Below are 17,786 nucleotides of genomic sequence, written 5' to 3'. Positions count from 1 at the left end.
AACCCTCAGCAGGAAAAGACATTTTCTGATTCTTCAGCCTTGCACGATATTATGTAGCCCACGGTTGATTCGCCTCTGCCCTCAATGGAAAAAAATCCTCCGGCTATGGAAAATGAAAAATCATCAGCATTAATCGTAGTTATAACCAGTGGATAGAAACAACCTCATGAGTCTGATCATTCAAATAGTGATAGGGATATCTTGCACTCTGAGGAGGCAGTGACGATGGAACTTTCTCTGAAAACGAGGATGTGGCATTGTCCTTAGTTGTAACAGATAAATCTGTGGGATCTGTAGATGTTCATAGGAGAAAGGGGAAAAAAAACCATGAACACCTCTCGTGTCTAATATATATATATATATATATATATATATATATATATATATATATATACACATTAGTAAAAATGGTCTAATATATATATATATATATATATATATATATATATATATATATATACACATTAGTAAAAATGGTCCTTAGTATGTCATACCAAGTTTGAGGCATGATCTCCCACGTCTGATGTTAACTAGATGTACTCAAAGTAATCATTTTTGTTATTAATAAAAAAATTGTACCAACTTACAAAAAAAATGAAATTTAGATATTGAATAAGTGAAAAAAAATTATTAAACTTTTATCAACTATATTACATATCTTGGATAAACAATACAATTTTCTGTAATTTAAAAAAAAAATGGGTTGAAAATATTTTTTTAAAATAATATGTGTCATATTAAGCAAAGTCTTTCAGTAGAAATCACATAAGAGAAATTTTTGGCCGACATGTTTCGAACCAACAAGTGTGGTTCATCAGGGAGTGTGGTTCATCATCGGGAAGTGTGGTTCATCATGGGGACCATATGAAGAGGCAGAGCATGGCAAAGGCTTAAATAGAAAGCAATGTAGAGACATAAAACAATAATATATAAATTATGATATTAATTTACTAATATATTAAAAACAAATATTATTCCGTAACTATTTAATTTGAAAATAAACTTATTTTTGTTAAAAAATAATAATGTGGATAAAAAAACAATAAATATAATTTTTTTTAACAAATAAAATTTAAATTTAAAAAAAACTATATTAAATATTTTAGTTTTATCTTATTTTAAAATTGGTTGTAAATAATTAATTTATATAGTTTTATAATTAAAATTTTAAATGTATTTAGTATTAAAAAAAAAACTATATTAAATATTTATATTCACATTTAGTTTTATCTTATTTTTAAATTTGTTGTAAATAATTAATTTATATAATTTTATAATTAAAATTTTAAATATATTTAGTATTAAAAATATCAAAAGAATTTAAAGTAGTTAAGGTATATATATAAGGTGAATTTGGTTTTATTTTATTTGTAAATTTGTTTTAAATACTTAATTTATAAAATTTTATTGTTAAAATTTTAAATATATTTAGTATTAAAAATATCATTTTTTTTAGATAGTTGAGGTATATATATTATGTGAATTTACTTCTATATAGTAAATAACTAGGTTCATTTTATTGTAGGATGGTATAATTTAACTTTTTAAAAGAAATATTTGGATATTCCTTATAATGGAGTCATGTCTAATTTGTCACTAAGTATTAGTGCTTATAATTATATATATTTATAAAATAAATTACACAATTGTTTAAAGTAGTGTAAAAAATTTTAGGTGTTGAATTTCTGTAATTTAAAGGTAATATTTTTTATCAAATGTAAATATGTTTTATCTAAATATTTACCTAATTTTTAGGTGAATTAGGCACAAATTTATACACTCATATTCCAAAAACTTCAAACATTTACGACATAATTACTATCAAGTAGCAAATTGCTTAATTTATAAGTGAAATTAGAACATTTTGAAATTATAGCAATTAAATCAGGGAACATTATTATGCAAAACTCTTTTGTATTCTATATTACCATTTTTTATCTTATTTTTGGAATGACGACTCATTCATAGAAACATTTTAATCTTCTTTTATTTGAAAAAACAAGCTTTCGTATTACTTTTTGGGTTTGTTTTTTATAATTTACAGACAACATTTTTCATCTTAATTCAAATGGTCTAGCTTTTAAATAGGTGGGGTGAGTTTGCTACAATTTAATAGATTGGTGTCAAAGTCATATATATGTGCATCTCAATAAATGCAAACATTTAATCATTCTAATTTTCTTAAATCATCCAGCTTTGCAAACATTTAACTATTCTAATTTTCTTAAATTATCCAGCTTTACATAGGTGAGGTGAGTTTCAACAAATACAAACATTTAACCATTCTAATTTTCTTAAATTGTCCAGCTTTGCAAACATTTAATCATTCTAATTTTCTTAAATTGTCCAGTTTTTATATAAATGAAGTGAATTTGATACAATTTAATATATTAATGTCAAACCCATATAAATGTGCATCTCAACAAATACAAACATTTAACCATTCTAATTTTCTTAAGTATCTAATTCTTTAACCTAAACACACTTAAGTAAATCCAGCTATAGTAATAATTCTGATTATATAAATACATTAATCTACATCTTAAAAATATATTATTTAATCTTTTAATTTAAATATAATTATGATGCAAATATTTTGAAATTAAATATAAATATCTAATTAAAATTAAAATTTATTTAAAAATAATATATATATATATATATATTATATTTAAATCCATATTTATTTTATTTTCCAATTTGAATTTCTCCCTTAGCACATTCATAAATAGTGTAACATGTATTCTTCCCAAACCCTGTATCAAAGAGGGTTGCATATTCAGAACGGCACCAATGGAAACAATTTTATAATTATTTAAATTTTAGATATGCATCAAATAGGTGGTAATATTGGAATTTTTATAACTATTTTTTTCGTATTTTAAATTTTTAGTTTTTTTTCATATTGTTTATTTAAATTTCACTTAGTTTTTAATGAATATTATAATTTAATTTTTAATTAATTTTTTTTCAAAATAATATAGGGCATTAAATTGGCATTTTGAATTTAATTACTATTAAAAATGTAGCAAGAAAGACTCAATTTGACTTTAGCTATAGTTAAATTGAGTAAATCCAATTTCCATATTAGCAAGACAACTTAGAGGCAGTTAACTAGTGTGACATGGCTCTTGTCACTCAATTAGCTCAGTAAATTCGAGTTAGGGGCTTGAAGTTCAGTGACGTATGTGTTGATTGCTAAATTTTAGCAATCCAATTCAGTTATTTTCAGTTGCATTCAGTTAATTGACCTCTAACTATTGATAGAGTCAGTTGAAGGTCAGTTGTGCAGTGGGATAGTAGTCTAACTCAGAAATTGGTCAGTTACTTGATCAATCAGCCCAAAATAGCTAATGCATACATGGAATTCAAATTACCCAGTGAAGTGGAAGAGATAAGGCCAATGAAACATGAGTTGTATACAAGTTTGAGTGTACAATTGTTGCATGAAGTCAGGAGATCAATCCTTGGGAATTGTGTAAGCAAAAAGGAGGAAATTCCTATCTTACAGGAGATAATTTCCTTAGGAATTGCACAAAGAAATAGGAAGCTAAATGAACAGATAATTGGCTAAGTGTTGGCCAAAGTTTCTCATTTAGCAGAGAGAATAGTTATTATTTTGCAAGTTGTGTTCAACGTTGGAGAAAACAATTGTAATAGTTTCTCTATTCAACTGATTAATGCAAATAGGTTTGAGGGGTTTTTCCCAGCTGGGATTCCCTAGAAATCATTGTGTACTTGTGGTTTTGTTTGTTGCATGTATACGCATGTTGTTCTAAATTTTGATTTCCATTCCACAAATTAGTAGAGTAGAATTGTGTCTCTTGTTTTTCAGTTTGAGATTTTGAGCAATTGCAATTTCTATTAAATTTCTATATGGTATCAGAGCCCTAAAATCACATTAGAACTAGTATTTCGAACTTGTCTCTCAGGAATTTTGAATTTGCAGGTTCAGTGTTCCAGTTTTTCTTCTGGATCGGGAGAATCTCTTACAACGCAGGGAGATTGGAGTATGCCATGGAGGGTAGCTCAAGTTTCATAGCTTGGAAGGATTGAATGGAAGCAGTGCTCGATGATAATGGTGTGTTAGAATATGTTAAAACTGACATTGCAAAACCCCAGTAGTCTGATGCACAACATTAGCCCAATGGAAGAAGGATGTTGCAAAGGCCAGGAGAATTCTTCTAGAAGATGTGAGAGACCATGTGGTCTCAAATCTCCATGGAAAAGATACACCATTTGCTATGTGGAAGACACTGACTGAGCTATTCGAAAATAGTAGTGACCATAGAAAATTGGCCCTGAAAGACAAACTTTGAAACATAAGAATGCAGAAGAATGATATTATTCCACAATATCTCTCCAAGTTCACACAAGTTCAAGATGAGCTTGGAGGGGTTGGGGTGAATGTTGTAGAAGATGACCTGGTGAACCTAATTCTTCTAAGCCTTCCAAAATCTTGGCATAGGTACCAAGACTCTGTGAATGGAAGGGAAAAAATACTAAATTGGGAAAGGTTGTGGTCTGATTTGGTTCAAGAAGAGTTCAGGAGAAATACCAAAGATGGAACATCATCCAAAGCAGAGGATGAAGAAAACTTTGCATTGGTTGGAAAGGGGAAGAAGGGCAAAGGAAAGAAGACCCAAAGCAAAATTGAATCCAACCAAAATAACAACAAGAAGAAGGACTTGAGCAAGATAAAATGTTTCCACTGCCACGAATATGGGCACTATGCAACAAAATCTCTGCACAAAAAGTCTAACAAGAAGCCTTCAAGAGGAGCAGGAGGTGAAGCACTGGCTTCAAAATTTGAATTAGACTTCACCCTAATAGCATGCATGGTCAGAACTCTTATGGGGAGTGTGTAGTACCTTGATTTCGGTGCCTCGTTCCATATCACAAGGTGCAAGGAGTTTTTCAGTACCCTGGAGGAGAAGGATCTCCAAATGCATATCGAAATGGGGGATGATGGGAGGTAAAGTGTTATGGGAATTGATCTTGTCACCTTTGAGAGGGAGAAAGCCTCTCCTCTTCGCCTCAAAGATGTTATGTTTGTACTTGGGTTGAAGAAGAACCTGATCTCTATAGCAATATTGGAGGATAGAGGCTATGATGCTATTTTCAATAAAGGGAAAGTCTTTCTGAGACAGATAGTTACCAGGCAAGTGAAGCACATCGAGGTTCATTTGAAAAACCTATACAAACTTGAGGTGGGAGATTGTACTGCATTGAGAAGTGACGCTGAAAAAGTGCAGAGTCAAGATTTTGGAGAACTCTGACACAAGATATCGGGTCATCTACACCATGGTGCCTTAAAATCATGTAACAAATTACCATCAGTCCCCCTAAATGCTCCCTTGACCAACAGGATGTCTACAAGGGTTGCACATTGGGGAAATATGTCAAATCCACTTTCCATGACCGAGATAGCAGAGCAAATGCAATCTTGGAGTGAGTCCACTCTGATGTTTGTGGACCCTTTTCTACAGCCTCCACAGCAAAACATAAGTACTATGTTATTTTTATTGATGATTTCTCTAGAAAATGTTGGATCTTCTTCATGTGGAAGAAGGATGAAGTTTTCTCAAAATTTGTTGAATTCAAAGCATTGGTTGAGAAGGAGACTAGGAAGAAAGTGAAGGCTCTTAGGAGCGACAATGGAGGTGAATTTGTTTCGCATGCCTTCAAGGATTTCTATGCCAAAGAAGGTATTCGAAGAGAACTAATAGCACCCCATAACCCACAACAGAATGGGGTAGTTGAAAGGAAGAACAAAAGCATAGTGGGAGTAGCAAGAGCCATGTTGCATGATCAAGGGTTGCCATTACATTTATGGGCAAAATCATGCAACACCGTAGTCTACTTGCAGAACTAGAGTCCTCATAGAATACTTGGTTTGATCACACCGGAGGAAGCTTTCTCTGGGAGAAGCCTGTTGTGTCTCATTTCATAGTTTTTGGAGCTTTAGTTTATTGTCATGTATCCAAGGATTTGAGGAAGAAACTTGAGCCTACAATAGAGTTAGGAGTTTTTGTAGGATACACCAAAACTCCACACAATTACCAGGTGTATTTACCTTCACTGAGGATGACAGTTGTGAGGAGATATGTCAATTTTGATGAGGAGAAGGCCATGAGATGCTATCTGGAATGAGAGTTGAGTATCCCACCGGAGCAGGAGCTTCTAACTCCAAAGGAGGAGCCCCAAGATGAGCTTCAGGGGGTGGTGGAGTAGCCATATGCATCAGAGCAAACAGGAGGCAAAGTGGAGGCACCCACTCAACTAGAATCTTCTAGAGAGGGGAGAAAGAGAACCAAAGAAGTTGATAGATTGTTGCAGGATGCTAGGGAGAATGTGGGAGCCCCTACATCATAGCGCAGGCAGAGGAGGTCACCTGATAGGTACACTAGTTACATGGATCTCATGACAAAGCTCATTGAGACAATCTTATTCATTCAAGGAAGTCATTTCTCAACCTATTTGGGTTGATGCCATGGTGGAAGAATATGAATCCATCATGAAGAATAATGTATGGGAGGTGGTGTCGAGACCATAAGGGAAATCAGTGGTTGGTTCCAGATGGATCTACAAAGTGAAGCATGTAGCTGATGGGAGCATCGAGAAGTACAAGGCCAGATTTGTGGCCAAAGGATTCTCTCAGGTAGAGGGAGTGGACTATGAGGAAACTTTTGCACCAATTGCAAGATATTCCTCAATCAGATCCATTCTAGCATTAGTTGCGCAGATGGGGTGGAAAATCCACCAAATGGATGTGAATATTGTCTTTCTCAATGGTGTTGTTGAGGAGGAAATTTACATAGAGCAACCAAAAGGATTTGAGACATATGATCGGGAGTCACATGTGTGCAAACTCAAGAGAGCATTGTATGGTCTCAAACAAGCGTCCCAAGCATGGTACACTTGGATCGACAGTTATCTCAATGGATTTGGTTTCACCAAAAGTGAAGCTTGTTGAATTTGCATGACCTTGGGTCTAGGTTAGAGTCTTAAAATCACTGACGCTACCAAACCAAGAATCTCAACCATAAACTACTTTGCACAGTGGAAATATAAAGTAGTTAATCACATATGCACAATATACACAGTTTTAAACAAAATTGTACAATCCCAATATTCGTTATATTAAACCAAATCTGAATAATACAACAATCTATGGTTTACAAGATACAATGACAATCTTCGTTGCAGCTCCTATGTCGTATCTCATCATGTCGGTCCTTCACTTCCATATTGCTCACTAGTAATGCCTTAGTCCATCAAGGCATCTACACTTCGAGACTCCAAGAGGGTTGCCTCATATCACTACTGTAAGTCACGTCTACTACAATGAACACGGGCTCATCAACTGCTCTTTGGGTAGGCCTAATTCCTGAGCTCCAATCTACCAATCTAGCAATCACTTTAGTCTAGTAAAGAGCTGCTATGTAGGCTGCAAACTTCACCCAATCACGCACCAACAACGTGCTTCTTGTCTGCTACTCTAGGGCTACTTTGGGTAGTCAACTCAATGCCCTCCAACCAGCGCTATGACACCCAATCACGTCACTGTAAGATCCGCTCCGAGAAGAGGCTCTCAATCACCAAGATAAGCCTCTCAATTGGCTCTCGTAGGCTACTCCAATTCTGATCCAAGTTTGGTCATAAACTATGACCCAACACTCCTCCACATATTGTTGTCCTCCACTGTTTACTTGTTTCTCCTGCAATTCTGGTTAGGGCACAATATGCAGCCCTTAACCCAACACACAATCAACAATACTAGCCCTCAAATGACCGCAGTCTTCCTTGGAGAGATCCCTCCACTGCCACGCTGCCTCAAACAGGCCTTGTTAACCCCAACGTTGCCCTTGAAACAACCTTAGTTGCTTGCTATGGCCTGCGGCCTAGCACAATAGCTTTTTGTAGCTTTCGACCTCCTCAAACTATGCCCAACAGTGACCTCAACTAGTTGCGTATGTCCCTCTGCTCCTCAACCTAACAGCCTAGCATCTCAACCCTAGAACAGTTGTATTTTTAGCCCTCAAACAACCCTTAGAAAGTCTGCAATCATGCCCAGAACTCAACCTCCAAGCAGATCTCTCCCACGCTGCTCCTCGGCCTCCAAATCAAACTTCTCCCACATTGTCTTTCACCCTTTCTTTTTGCGGCTAGGGAATCTGAATTTCAAAGCTCTTTTGGAGGATGTATTGCCCAAGTTGGATGTTCAAACAACAATCATTCACCCTTAATTTATAGACCTTCAAGGGCTCAATGTCTCATTTGAAGTGACACATCTATTGGCTCTTTTTTACATCAAGTTGGCCTACTTGACAACCAATAATTAATTTGTCAACTTCAAAAATCAATCTCTCTCTAACAACAACTCGGATTTAGACGAATTTCGTTGCGTTGGAATCATCTTTCCAACCACTATCATCCTCATCCATCACATGTTGTAAATCCATCATTGTTTTGTCCAAAATCTCGATGGGTGCCAAAACCCCATACTTGGGTTCCAAGCCCACAAGCTATCCTTGTGGCACTTTGTCCACCAAACCCCGAACCCTAGGGCTTGGAATACCTCCCAAGCTACACAAATCAACAAAACCGATGTGAACCTCTATCAGATTGTGGTAGATGGTAAGTTTCTTATTCTTGTTTTATATGTTGATGATTTAATATTGACAGGTGATGAGCAGTTGACCTGCGCTTGCAAAGAGGATCTTGCAAGGGAATTTGACATGAAAGACATGGGCTTAATGCATTACTTCCTCGGGCTAGAAGTATGGCAAGGTGATGGTGAATTGTTAGTCTTAGGGGAAATATGTCTGTGAAATACTTCAAAGATTTCACATGGAGAGTTGTAAGCCCATGGACACACTTCTAGCTACAAATTGGAAGAAGGAGAATGTCACTTCAAATGAAGAGGTTGATGCTACCATTTACAGACAGCTTGTGGGGTCTTTGATGTATCTTGTGAACATAAGACCCAACATGTGTTATGCAATAAACTAGCTTAGTCAAGCTATGGTGAGGCCTACCAAGTTGTATTGGAAGGCAGCAAAGCATGTGTTACGATACCTCAGAGGCACTACCGAGTATGGATTATGGTACAGGAGGATAGAGGGAGTGAAGCTTCAAGGCTTCACTGATGCAAATTAGTCAGAGAATCTATCAAACAGGGAAAGTACTTCAAGTGTTATCTTCGGTGTCGGGTCTGCAACTAATTTCTGGTACAGAAGGAAGCAAAGGTTTGTGGTGCTCAGCTCAAGAGAGGCTGAATACATGGTTGCAAGTCAAGCAGTATGTGAGGCCATATGGATGAGGAAAATACTTGTGGGTCTTTCTAGTCAGGAGATGGATCCAACAGTGACATATTATGATAATCAAAGATGCATTAAACTCTCTGAAAATCTAGTATTTCATGATAGGTCCAAACACATTGATTGAAGCAAAGGTTTGTGGTGCTCAGCGCAATAGAGGTTGAATACATGGTTGCAAGTCAAGCAATATGTGAGGCCATATGGATGAGGAAAATACTTGTGGGTCTTTCTAGTCAGGAGATGGATCCGACAGTGACATATTATGATAATCAAAGATGCATTAAACTCTCTGAAAATCTAGTATTTCATGACAGGTCCAAACACATTGAAAATCAGTGTCATCATTTGCGAGATTGTGTGCATAAGAGAATTACGCTGCTACAGTACATTCCAACAAAGGAGCAAGATGCTAACATCTTGACAAAGGCATTGTCAAGAGGTAAATTTGAATTCTACAGGTGCAGGATAGGCGTGGTGAAAAATATATTTCTTGCTAAGAGGGAGTGTTAAAAAATGTAGCAAGAAAGGTTCAATTTGACTTTAGCCTTAAGTCAAATTGAGTAAATCGAATTTCCACATCGGCAAGACAACTTGGAGGCAGTTAACTAGTGTGACATGGCTTTTGTCACTCAGTTAGCTCAGTAAATTCGAGTTAGGGGTTTGCAGTTCAGTGATGCGTGTTGATAGCTAAAATTTAGCAATCTAGATCAATTATTTTCAATTGTATTCAGTTAACTGACCTCTAACTATTGATAGAATTAGTTGAAAGTCAGTTGTGCAATGGGACAACAGTCTACTTAGAGATCTATGAGTTAATTGATCAATCGGCCCAAAACAGCGAATGGATGCATGGAATTCGATTTGCCCAGTGAAGTGGAAGAAATAAGACCAGTGTAACATGATTTGTGTATTAGTTTGAGTGTATAGTTGTTGCATGTAGTCAAGAGATCAATCCTTGGGAATTGCACAAGCAAATAAGAGGAAATTCCTATCTTTCAGGAGCTAATTTCCTCAAGAATTACTCAAAAAAATAGGAGGATAGATGAGAAAATAATTGCCTGAGTGTTGACCATAGTTTCTCATTCAGTGAAGAGAACAATTATTCTTTTGCAAGTTGTGCTCAGCGTTGGAGCAAGCAATTGTAATGGTTTCTCTATTCAACTGATTAATGCAAAGATGCTCGAGGGGTTTTTCCCAGTTGGGTTCCCCTAGAAATCATTGTGTACTAGTGGTTTTGTTTGTTGCATATCTATGCATGTTGTTTAAATTGTGATTTCCATTCAACAGATCAATAGAGTAGAATTGTGTCTCTTGTTTTTTAGTTTGAAATCTTGAGCAATTTCAATTTCTATCAAATTTCTAGAATTACCATTTCAATATCAAAATGTGTATGTATTTTATTGACTTAGCAAACGAGAGTATTTGGATCTCCAATTAAATCCAATTAGTAAATAAAAAATGTAGTCGTGCACACTTTGTTTTACATAAACCATTCAATTTTCAGTGATAGTGGGATGGAAACTCCTCAATACTCTTATTACTAAGCACCAACATAATAAATGTATGCTTCAATATATCTGTTTTTCCTTGATCCTTTTTAAGGGTTTGAAAATTAAATGTTTAAAAAGACAAATTTTTAAATAGTAGACTTAGTGGGAAGGAGACATAGTAAGAGTGTAGTCTTTGATGTATCATTTTTTTAGAGGATTTAAAAGTTAAGAACACATGTTTTCAAATCTTAAGAATAATGTATATCCACTTTTATATACTTTAGCAATCAAATCACTGCGAGGAAGGGATCCCCTTATCCCACCAACAAGTAAGTTTCACACACCAATTTGATGTTTGGCTTAATTGTGACTTTAAAATTAAATTATTATCATTATTATTATTTGCAGAAACCATTCAGTTTTTAGTACAACTGAAATGGACCCTCAAGGACATCACTTAGGTCCTTGTTCCTTTCTAGGGTTTTACAATAAGATGTTTGAAAATAGAAGCTTTTAAATGATAGGCTCACTAGCAAAAGGGTGATCTTGGATCTCCCATTAGTAAATAAAAAATTTAAGTGTAGCTTTGCACGCTTTGTTTTACAGAAATGATTCAATTGCAAGTGGGATTTATGCTCCTCAAGGATCACTTTAGGATGTTGAAATATAGATCATTGACAAAGGCATTAATTCACACCAGCCTTCCACTAACCATAGCCAAACCACTTTAACCTTATTATTAAGCACCAGCATAATAACTGTGCTTCTGATGTACTAAACTATTTTTCCTTTATCTTTCCCAGGATTTTAAAATAATCTGTTTGAAAATATAAGCTATTTAGAATGACTGAGTGGAATAATTCTTAGAGGACCAGAATCCCACCTGAAATATGTCACTGTGTTAATAAATTGTGATATAAAAGTGAAGCGAAAGTCATAACATTTATAATTAAAGCCACTTTGCTGTCTTCTAATTTAGTTTTTTTTCAACAGAGTCCTCTAATTTAGTTAGCATTAGATTTACTTTCCGTCCGATAACCCTTGCTCTAGTTACACTAGAGTATTTTATGAAGCCAATTGTAGAAGATTAAGTATACAATAATGTACATAAACCTTCTGACATGAAATGAACAGAACTAATCAAAGCTTTGGACAACAGCATGACTGTATTTGTCACATGGAATTTAAATATGTTTTATTTTATGATGCATATACTGTAACAGGATTGCAACCCAAAAATGAGAAAATGACATAAATGGTAAGAGCATCAGACAAGAAATCTGTTACTGTTACATGATACATCGATAGTTTCTTCTGCTTTTTTCCTAAGATGATGTTACTCTGATTCAGAACTGTAACTCTATGCAGAGTACAACTGGTAGGACATTTAATGGGGCTTCATTCGAAGCTCACCAGATAGCTCATTGACAAAACAAATGACTATATCTTATAACTGAATAGCAGGGGTTTGAGGATTAGGCATCCACAATGAGTTATCGTTAAGTCATAGCTCATTGACAAAGGAAATGACTACATCTTTATCTTATAACTGAATAGCAGGGTTTTGAGGATTAGGCATCCACAATGAGTTATCGTTAGGTCATTTGATCTTCATTGCAGGGTCAAAAAAATTAGTTTTCTATCATTGAGCCTGTTGATATAAAGAAATCAACCGACATTCAATAAATATCTCCAAGACAGAACAATGGACTGAAATAAGCACAAGGCTTCTGAAACTGTTAAATAAACAATAAAATGCCAAAGATCAAAACAAAGCCCACAAGAGTCGAATGAGAATAGACATGTCTCAAGTGATCATTTGTACAATAATCTGCAACAATGTTGCCACACATGATAATGTTGAGAAGCTACATATTTGCCAAATGTGTTCCAAAATAAAATGCTCTGAAATTGCCTCATTGTGTCCAAAGGTATGTTATCTTCAAGATTGTGAAAGAATCCAAAAATATTTTGGCAAAGTCAAAAACTCAATCTGAATAGAGATCCTCCATTTTGGTCCGTAGCAATACAAACAAAGTTAGCTGTCAACCAAAATGCCTGAAAAGCCGTTCAATTCTTATAATCCATGAGTAGGTAAGAGTATAAGAACATAATCAACAACTTTGAAGGCTGTAGTCAAAGCATATAAAGCCTGGCTAATCCTTGGTCAATACAAATTGATTCAGAGTACCGCAAGCCCGTCTGGCCCATTCGTGTGGTGTCACTAGATATATAGATTGTAACATCCACAAGCCAGACTCTAATATTAACACACAAAATGATTCTCATCTCAATGGCAAATACAGGAAATCAATTGAGACTCTCCAGTTGCAGCGATTGAGTTAGAAGAAACAATCAACACCCCACCATGTTCTAAGAGGACCCATATAGTATACAACACTCTGCAGGTTGATTTGAAAAAAACCTGCGAATGACACCAAAGAATGGACAATCTGGATTAACTATTCCTCCCCCTACCCTGTTCCCTTCCATTCTCTCTCAAGAGACCACATATAATTAATCTGGAAAGGACTTATCCCTTGTCTCTTCATGTTTTCCCGTTCTCATCCAAACTTAATGGGTTTAGGATGTCCACAAGCAAGAAGAGTTTTATGAAATATCTATGCATACAGACACCACGTAAAAATCATCAAGAAACCAAATCAACACCTCTTGTTTGAACCTCTAGACAGGCGACTGAATGCCAGCTCCACAAAATTTCCATCTTCTGTCACTGCCCCTCTTCAAAATATACCTTATGTGATACGTGCTGTATTGGTCCAAAACATCAAAAGCAATATGAAGATCAGAAATGCCTGCAAAGTTTATAGGCTAAAGGGCAAACTGTGAATGTAATTCTGTATCTTGTTAACTCCTAAAATGCTAGAACTCAATTTCTACAATACAGTAAACTCACCTATAGTAATTTGGGTTTTTGAGCTGAGACTCATCCACAAGTTCAGCTGCTTCTTCCAGTACTGCTTCCACTTCTGCAATTTCCCAACCAATGTCATCGGACGAAATTTCAGCATGCACTATAGATGAATGCAGGAGCACAAATCTCCAAAAGCATGAACTCGAGTTTGCTGATTCTGCCAGAGCTTGCCACTGTGACGTCATAAATGCCCAAACCACAAAGCTGTAAGAAAGCTAGCACAAAATAAGGAAAGCAGGCAACAAAAATCAACAGCAGTATCATGGTTGAATTAGTTCTGCATTTTTCACCTGAGAGAGCATGGGCTCTGCAAGAATCTCCGAAAGGCGATCGATCTCATGGTTTGGTCCCAAGGCTTCGGCTTTGATACTTTGCCACCGCCTGACCAGACTCTCTGCTTCCCTGAAATCCATTTGTTTTCTACGAAATGCATTATTTCGTGACTTCCCAATCAATAGAGAAAGATCATTGACTGGCCAAGCATTTTGCTCGGTAGGATTTTGGTTCTGCTGTGTAAACGGTATCAAGGACTTTGCAATTGCCATGGTTATCCTCCTTCCAATGCTTCCACTAAGGCTGTGAGCATTACTAGTTGAACAGCTTGACTGCTGATGTACAGCACCTATGGATGTTCGTATTGTGCGATCTGACAATGCAGTATGACTTTCATATAAACGTTTAATTGGTCTAGATTGCACATGCAACTTGTAGGTTGCAATTACAGAGCCTGCAAGGACAGCAGCCAAAAATAATTTTCCAACTATTTTACTCGTCCCCAACAAACTTCCAGAAAATTTCTTTCGTGGGACCCCAACATTTTGCTTCCATTTATAAGATGAAGCATTTTTTGATTTGCTGAAAATTGAATGACTTGGGAGACTGGAAGAAGAAATTGGATCTCCAGCTTCAGGAATTTCGGCTGAGGAAGAACAAGATAAAGCTTGAACAGGATTAGCAGACATTAAACTCTGTGCCTGTGATGAAGTACCATAGGATGAAGGTATGTTTCTTGCACTTAGTTGTGGATGTTCAAACCCTTTTTTCTTCAAGCCATTTACAGACATCTTCATATTGCCACCAAAGTAGTTTACCTGCAGGACAGATCAATGTTTCCTGTTGAATATAAAACCAGAGATACTTGCAATTTCTCTTCAAAAACATAAATCTCCTGCAGTTCCCTTTGAAGTAAACTCACCAAAGAGGGCGTACAATCCCGAGTATCCACGAACAGCCCAAGTGCAGCATCCTTCAGCCATTTTTCCTGATCAATTTCAGCACGTCTTCTGGCATAAGACACAGTTCCAACTTTAAGCAACACAAGCATTGCCATGCCGTTCAAGAGCAATGTGCACTAGCATCCAAAAGAAAAGTCAAATCTGCTGAGCAAACAAAATTGCACAGGTTAGCGATGAAAGATACCAAGGATGAATAGAAGTCTGCATTTCCTTTATTTGCTTGGCGTGAAACATCCTGACGAAATTGTTGATTTAAGGAGTTCCCGTTCAAGCCAAGCTTTTGGAGATCCTCAGTGAGTGCAAGTTTGCCCTGGACAATAGTAAGAATATATTATAAAATTACAGACATTTTTTTCACATACTTTGGATTGCTAGGGAAACTTACGTCTCCTAGAAGTGTTTTACAAATTATTCTCTCAAAACCCAAATCCACTGCTTCAGTCTTTTCCAAGCTCTCTGTGATCTTCTTGGCCTTGTCAATCTGTAAATTCAATTGTAAATTCAATAAATACTAGAATTCTGTCAGAGAACAGTCCTTCAAAGCACCAGAAACAGCCAAAAAATATATCATACCAGTTCAGGGCGCTTCTTTGAGAAACCCAACGCAATATGAGCTAACAGAGCTATGTAGAAGCAATTACAATCTATGACAAACCGCTGTTGTTGTGCTTCTGAAGAGTTATTGTTTTTTCGAATCAGAGCAATTGTGTCCCAAGGAAGCAAACCAACGATTTCAATTGCAAGCAATTTCTTCATTGCTTGACTAAGAAAATCTGACCAATCTCTAACTGCACATGAAGCTTCACCTTCTAGGCCTTGTCTCAGCAATTCACGCAGTGCTGCCAAGGCTCCCTCTCTTCTTTCTGCATTCTCTGGTGTTCGTGGCTTGCCTAGATTTTCTAACAAACACATCGGTGCAAGCTCCTCCAGAGATGCTTCAATCTATAGCATTAAGAAATATTTCAATGACATCAAGAGTCCGAGGAAAGAATGCATAAAGAGACAGAATTATAGAATGTACCTCTGTTAACAGAGTGAGCTTTGCCAAAGATCTCTTGCTCCTCAGCAGCAACTGAGCCCGGGCAAGAGCTTCGAAGCCTCCTGAAACTGTGCCCCTTTCAAAACCTCTTCTTGCTATCGAGCACTGCCCATTCATAATTACAATAAAAAAGTTATGTCAGACAAGATCAGCCACAGAGGAAACACCTACCATTAAAAATAGGCAAAAGAGGTTTGGAGATCCATTACCTCAACCAATGCCATGGACAGTAGAATATCGTGAATGTAGGGCTTGGCATTGGGTTGTTGCCTAACCGCTCTGCCTATGTCCATGACAATTTTCTCCTCCCCAACCTGAACATTTCTCCATTTGTGATTAACTAATTACAACCATCTCCATTCCTAACAACCCAAATTGAAAAAGCATCCCAATAACAAAGAAAACACAAAATCTACCCTTAAAATAATAACAGTTGTGCATGCCTTACTTCTTGCAGGAGAGACATTGCAGCAGGCAGCCATTGCCATGGAAGGATGAGAGAAGATTTTGGGGGCACATGTTCCTTTACATCTCCAGAAAACTCTGGCTCAAAGAGAAGTTTATCCCGAATGTCTATCAACAACCCCTGCAAGCCCTCAAAACCAACAACCCTTCATTTATACCATCAAATATTTTATGTTCCTATTATCTCTCTCTCACACACATAAATTAGGTTTTTCGATTTACAGTACCTGACGAGATGGCAGAACAGAGGGACTGTACCCTTCCTCAATTTCTGTTGCCCTCAGCTGCATGGCTGCTTTAACTACTTGGTCCTTTGAACACCCAATAGGCACCCCTAAAATCTGCTTCAAAAACCAGAATTAAAAACGAAAAAGGTGTGCCACAACTTCAAACCAAACCATCACCAAAAGAGGTCATAAACTCTGCATACCTGATAACAGTTTACAGGGATCTCCAGAGTCCCTTGAAACTGCCCATTTTCAACTATGGGAGAGTCGGCTACCTTGATATCAAGAGCCCGAGTGAGAGATCCAGGCCCTTGTTTTCTTGGATGACATCTGCTCATCAGATAAAACAGCGAAATGTTGGCCTGGAGAAGTGGAGAACTCAAGGGCAGAGACCCATTATGCTTCTGCTTCCTTGGAACACTGTAACCCAAATGGTTCGATGCGAGACAGGATAGAGCCATCTTGCTCATGTTTCTTCCACAGATTCATTCGTACATCATAAGAGCAATGGATGTCTGTAAGTATTCAACAAAAGCCTTGCTCTTCACAGATTGTATCTCTATTGTTCGTCCCCACTGGCAGCCAAGAAAGACGGGATCCGCACAGAAAACCAGAACAAACTAGCTGTTGCTTACTTTGTGGTAGGTTATGCTAAAATCCATAGATATATCACCACTACGGATGCATTTCATGTATATATAGTCTGCCAAAACTGTTCTCCAGGGGTGTTGGAGACCAAAAAGTCAACATTGCAACCACAGACTAAGAACCTATTCACCGTAGAGCGAACAACATCGTTTGAGAATGGCCGTTTTGGTTGTGAGATATGTTTAACAAACTTGCAAAACGGAATGATTTCAACTCACAACCGCAAGTATTAGCAATTAGCAAATTGTATTGAATAAATTAGGAAATTGTGTTAGAGTTTTAGGATGTTTAATGTTTTAGGGTAAGTGATTAAAATATTTAATTATTTTTAAGGAGTTGGTAAATTTTATTATAATTTAGTGTTTAATTCACAAAAATAATAGTGATTATTTATTTTTATTCCGGAATCAAAATTATGAAATAA

The 17,786-nt window shown here is 36.4% G+C and overlaps 1 protein-coding gene across 2 annotated transcripts; it reads right to left on the bottom strand.

The window, feature by feature from the left end:
* Positions 1–13,216: 13,216 nt before the first annotated feature.
* On the bottom strand, positions 13,217–17,538 carry LOC149232785 (plastid division protein CDP1, chloroplastic-like). Of its 2 annotated transcripts, XM_089379518.1 has the most exons (12): positions 16,918–17,538; positions 16,715–16,828; positions 16,471–16,608; positions 16,232–16,336; positions 16,005–16,127; positions 15,557–15,925; positions 15,369–15,464; positions 15,168–15,293; positions 14,944–15,009; positions 14,039–14,839; positions 13,731–13,921; positions 13,217–13,583 (listed from the first exon to the last, which is right to left on the bottom strand). In XM_089379518.1, exons 1-12 carry the CDS (start codon positions 17,182–17,184, stop codon positions 13,499–13,501), a joined length of 2,481 nt encoding a protein of 826 aa, XP_089235644.1. In that variant the 5' UTR covers positions 17,185–17,538; the 3' UTR covers positions 13,217–13,498. The 2 variants fall into 2 exon arrangements, with proteins under 2 accessions (XP_089235644.1, XP_089235645.1); XM_089379519.1 differs by lacking the exon at positions 16,918–17,538 and having other exon boundaries at positions 16,471–16,633.
* Between the last annotated feature and the right edge of the window lie 248 nt (positions 17,539–17,786).

This window comes from Pinus tabuliformis, chromosome J, assembly GCF_031772625.1.
Source record: "Pinus tabuliformis cultivar Carrire ecotype Pingquan chromosome J, CPIR1, whole genome shotgun sequence".
Classification (NCBI taxonomy): Eukaryota; Viridiplantae; Streptophyta; class Pinopsida; order Pinales; family Pinaceae; genus Pinus; species Pinus tabuliformis.
Note: the sequence above shows the minus strand (reverse complement) of the source record. Positions and strands in the feature narration are given on the sequence as shown.

Excerpts from the sequence above, each read along its gene's own strand:
- LOC149232785 (XM_089379518.1), bottom strand. The coding sequence starts at position 17,184 with ATGAGCAAGATGGCTCTATCCTGTCTCGCATCGAACCATTTGGGTTAC. Across the intron at positions 16,128-16,231 it reads TGTCCATGGCATTGGTTGAG|TGCTCGATAGCAAGAAGAGG; the intron begins GTAATGGATCTC and ends ATGAATGGGCAG. Across the intron at positions 13,584-13,730 it reads AAAAACCCAAATTACTATAG|CACGTATCACATAAGGTATA; the intron begins GTGAGTTTACTG and ends GGACCAATACAG.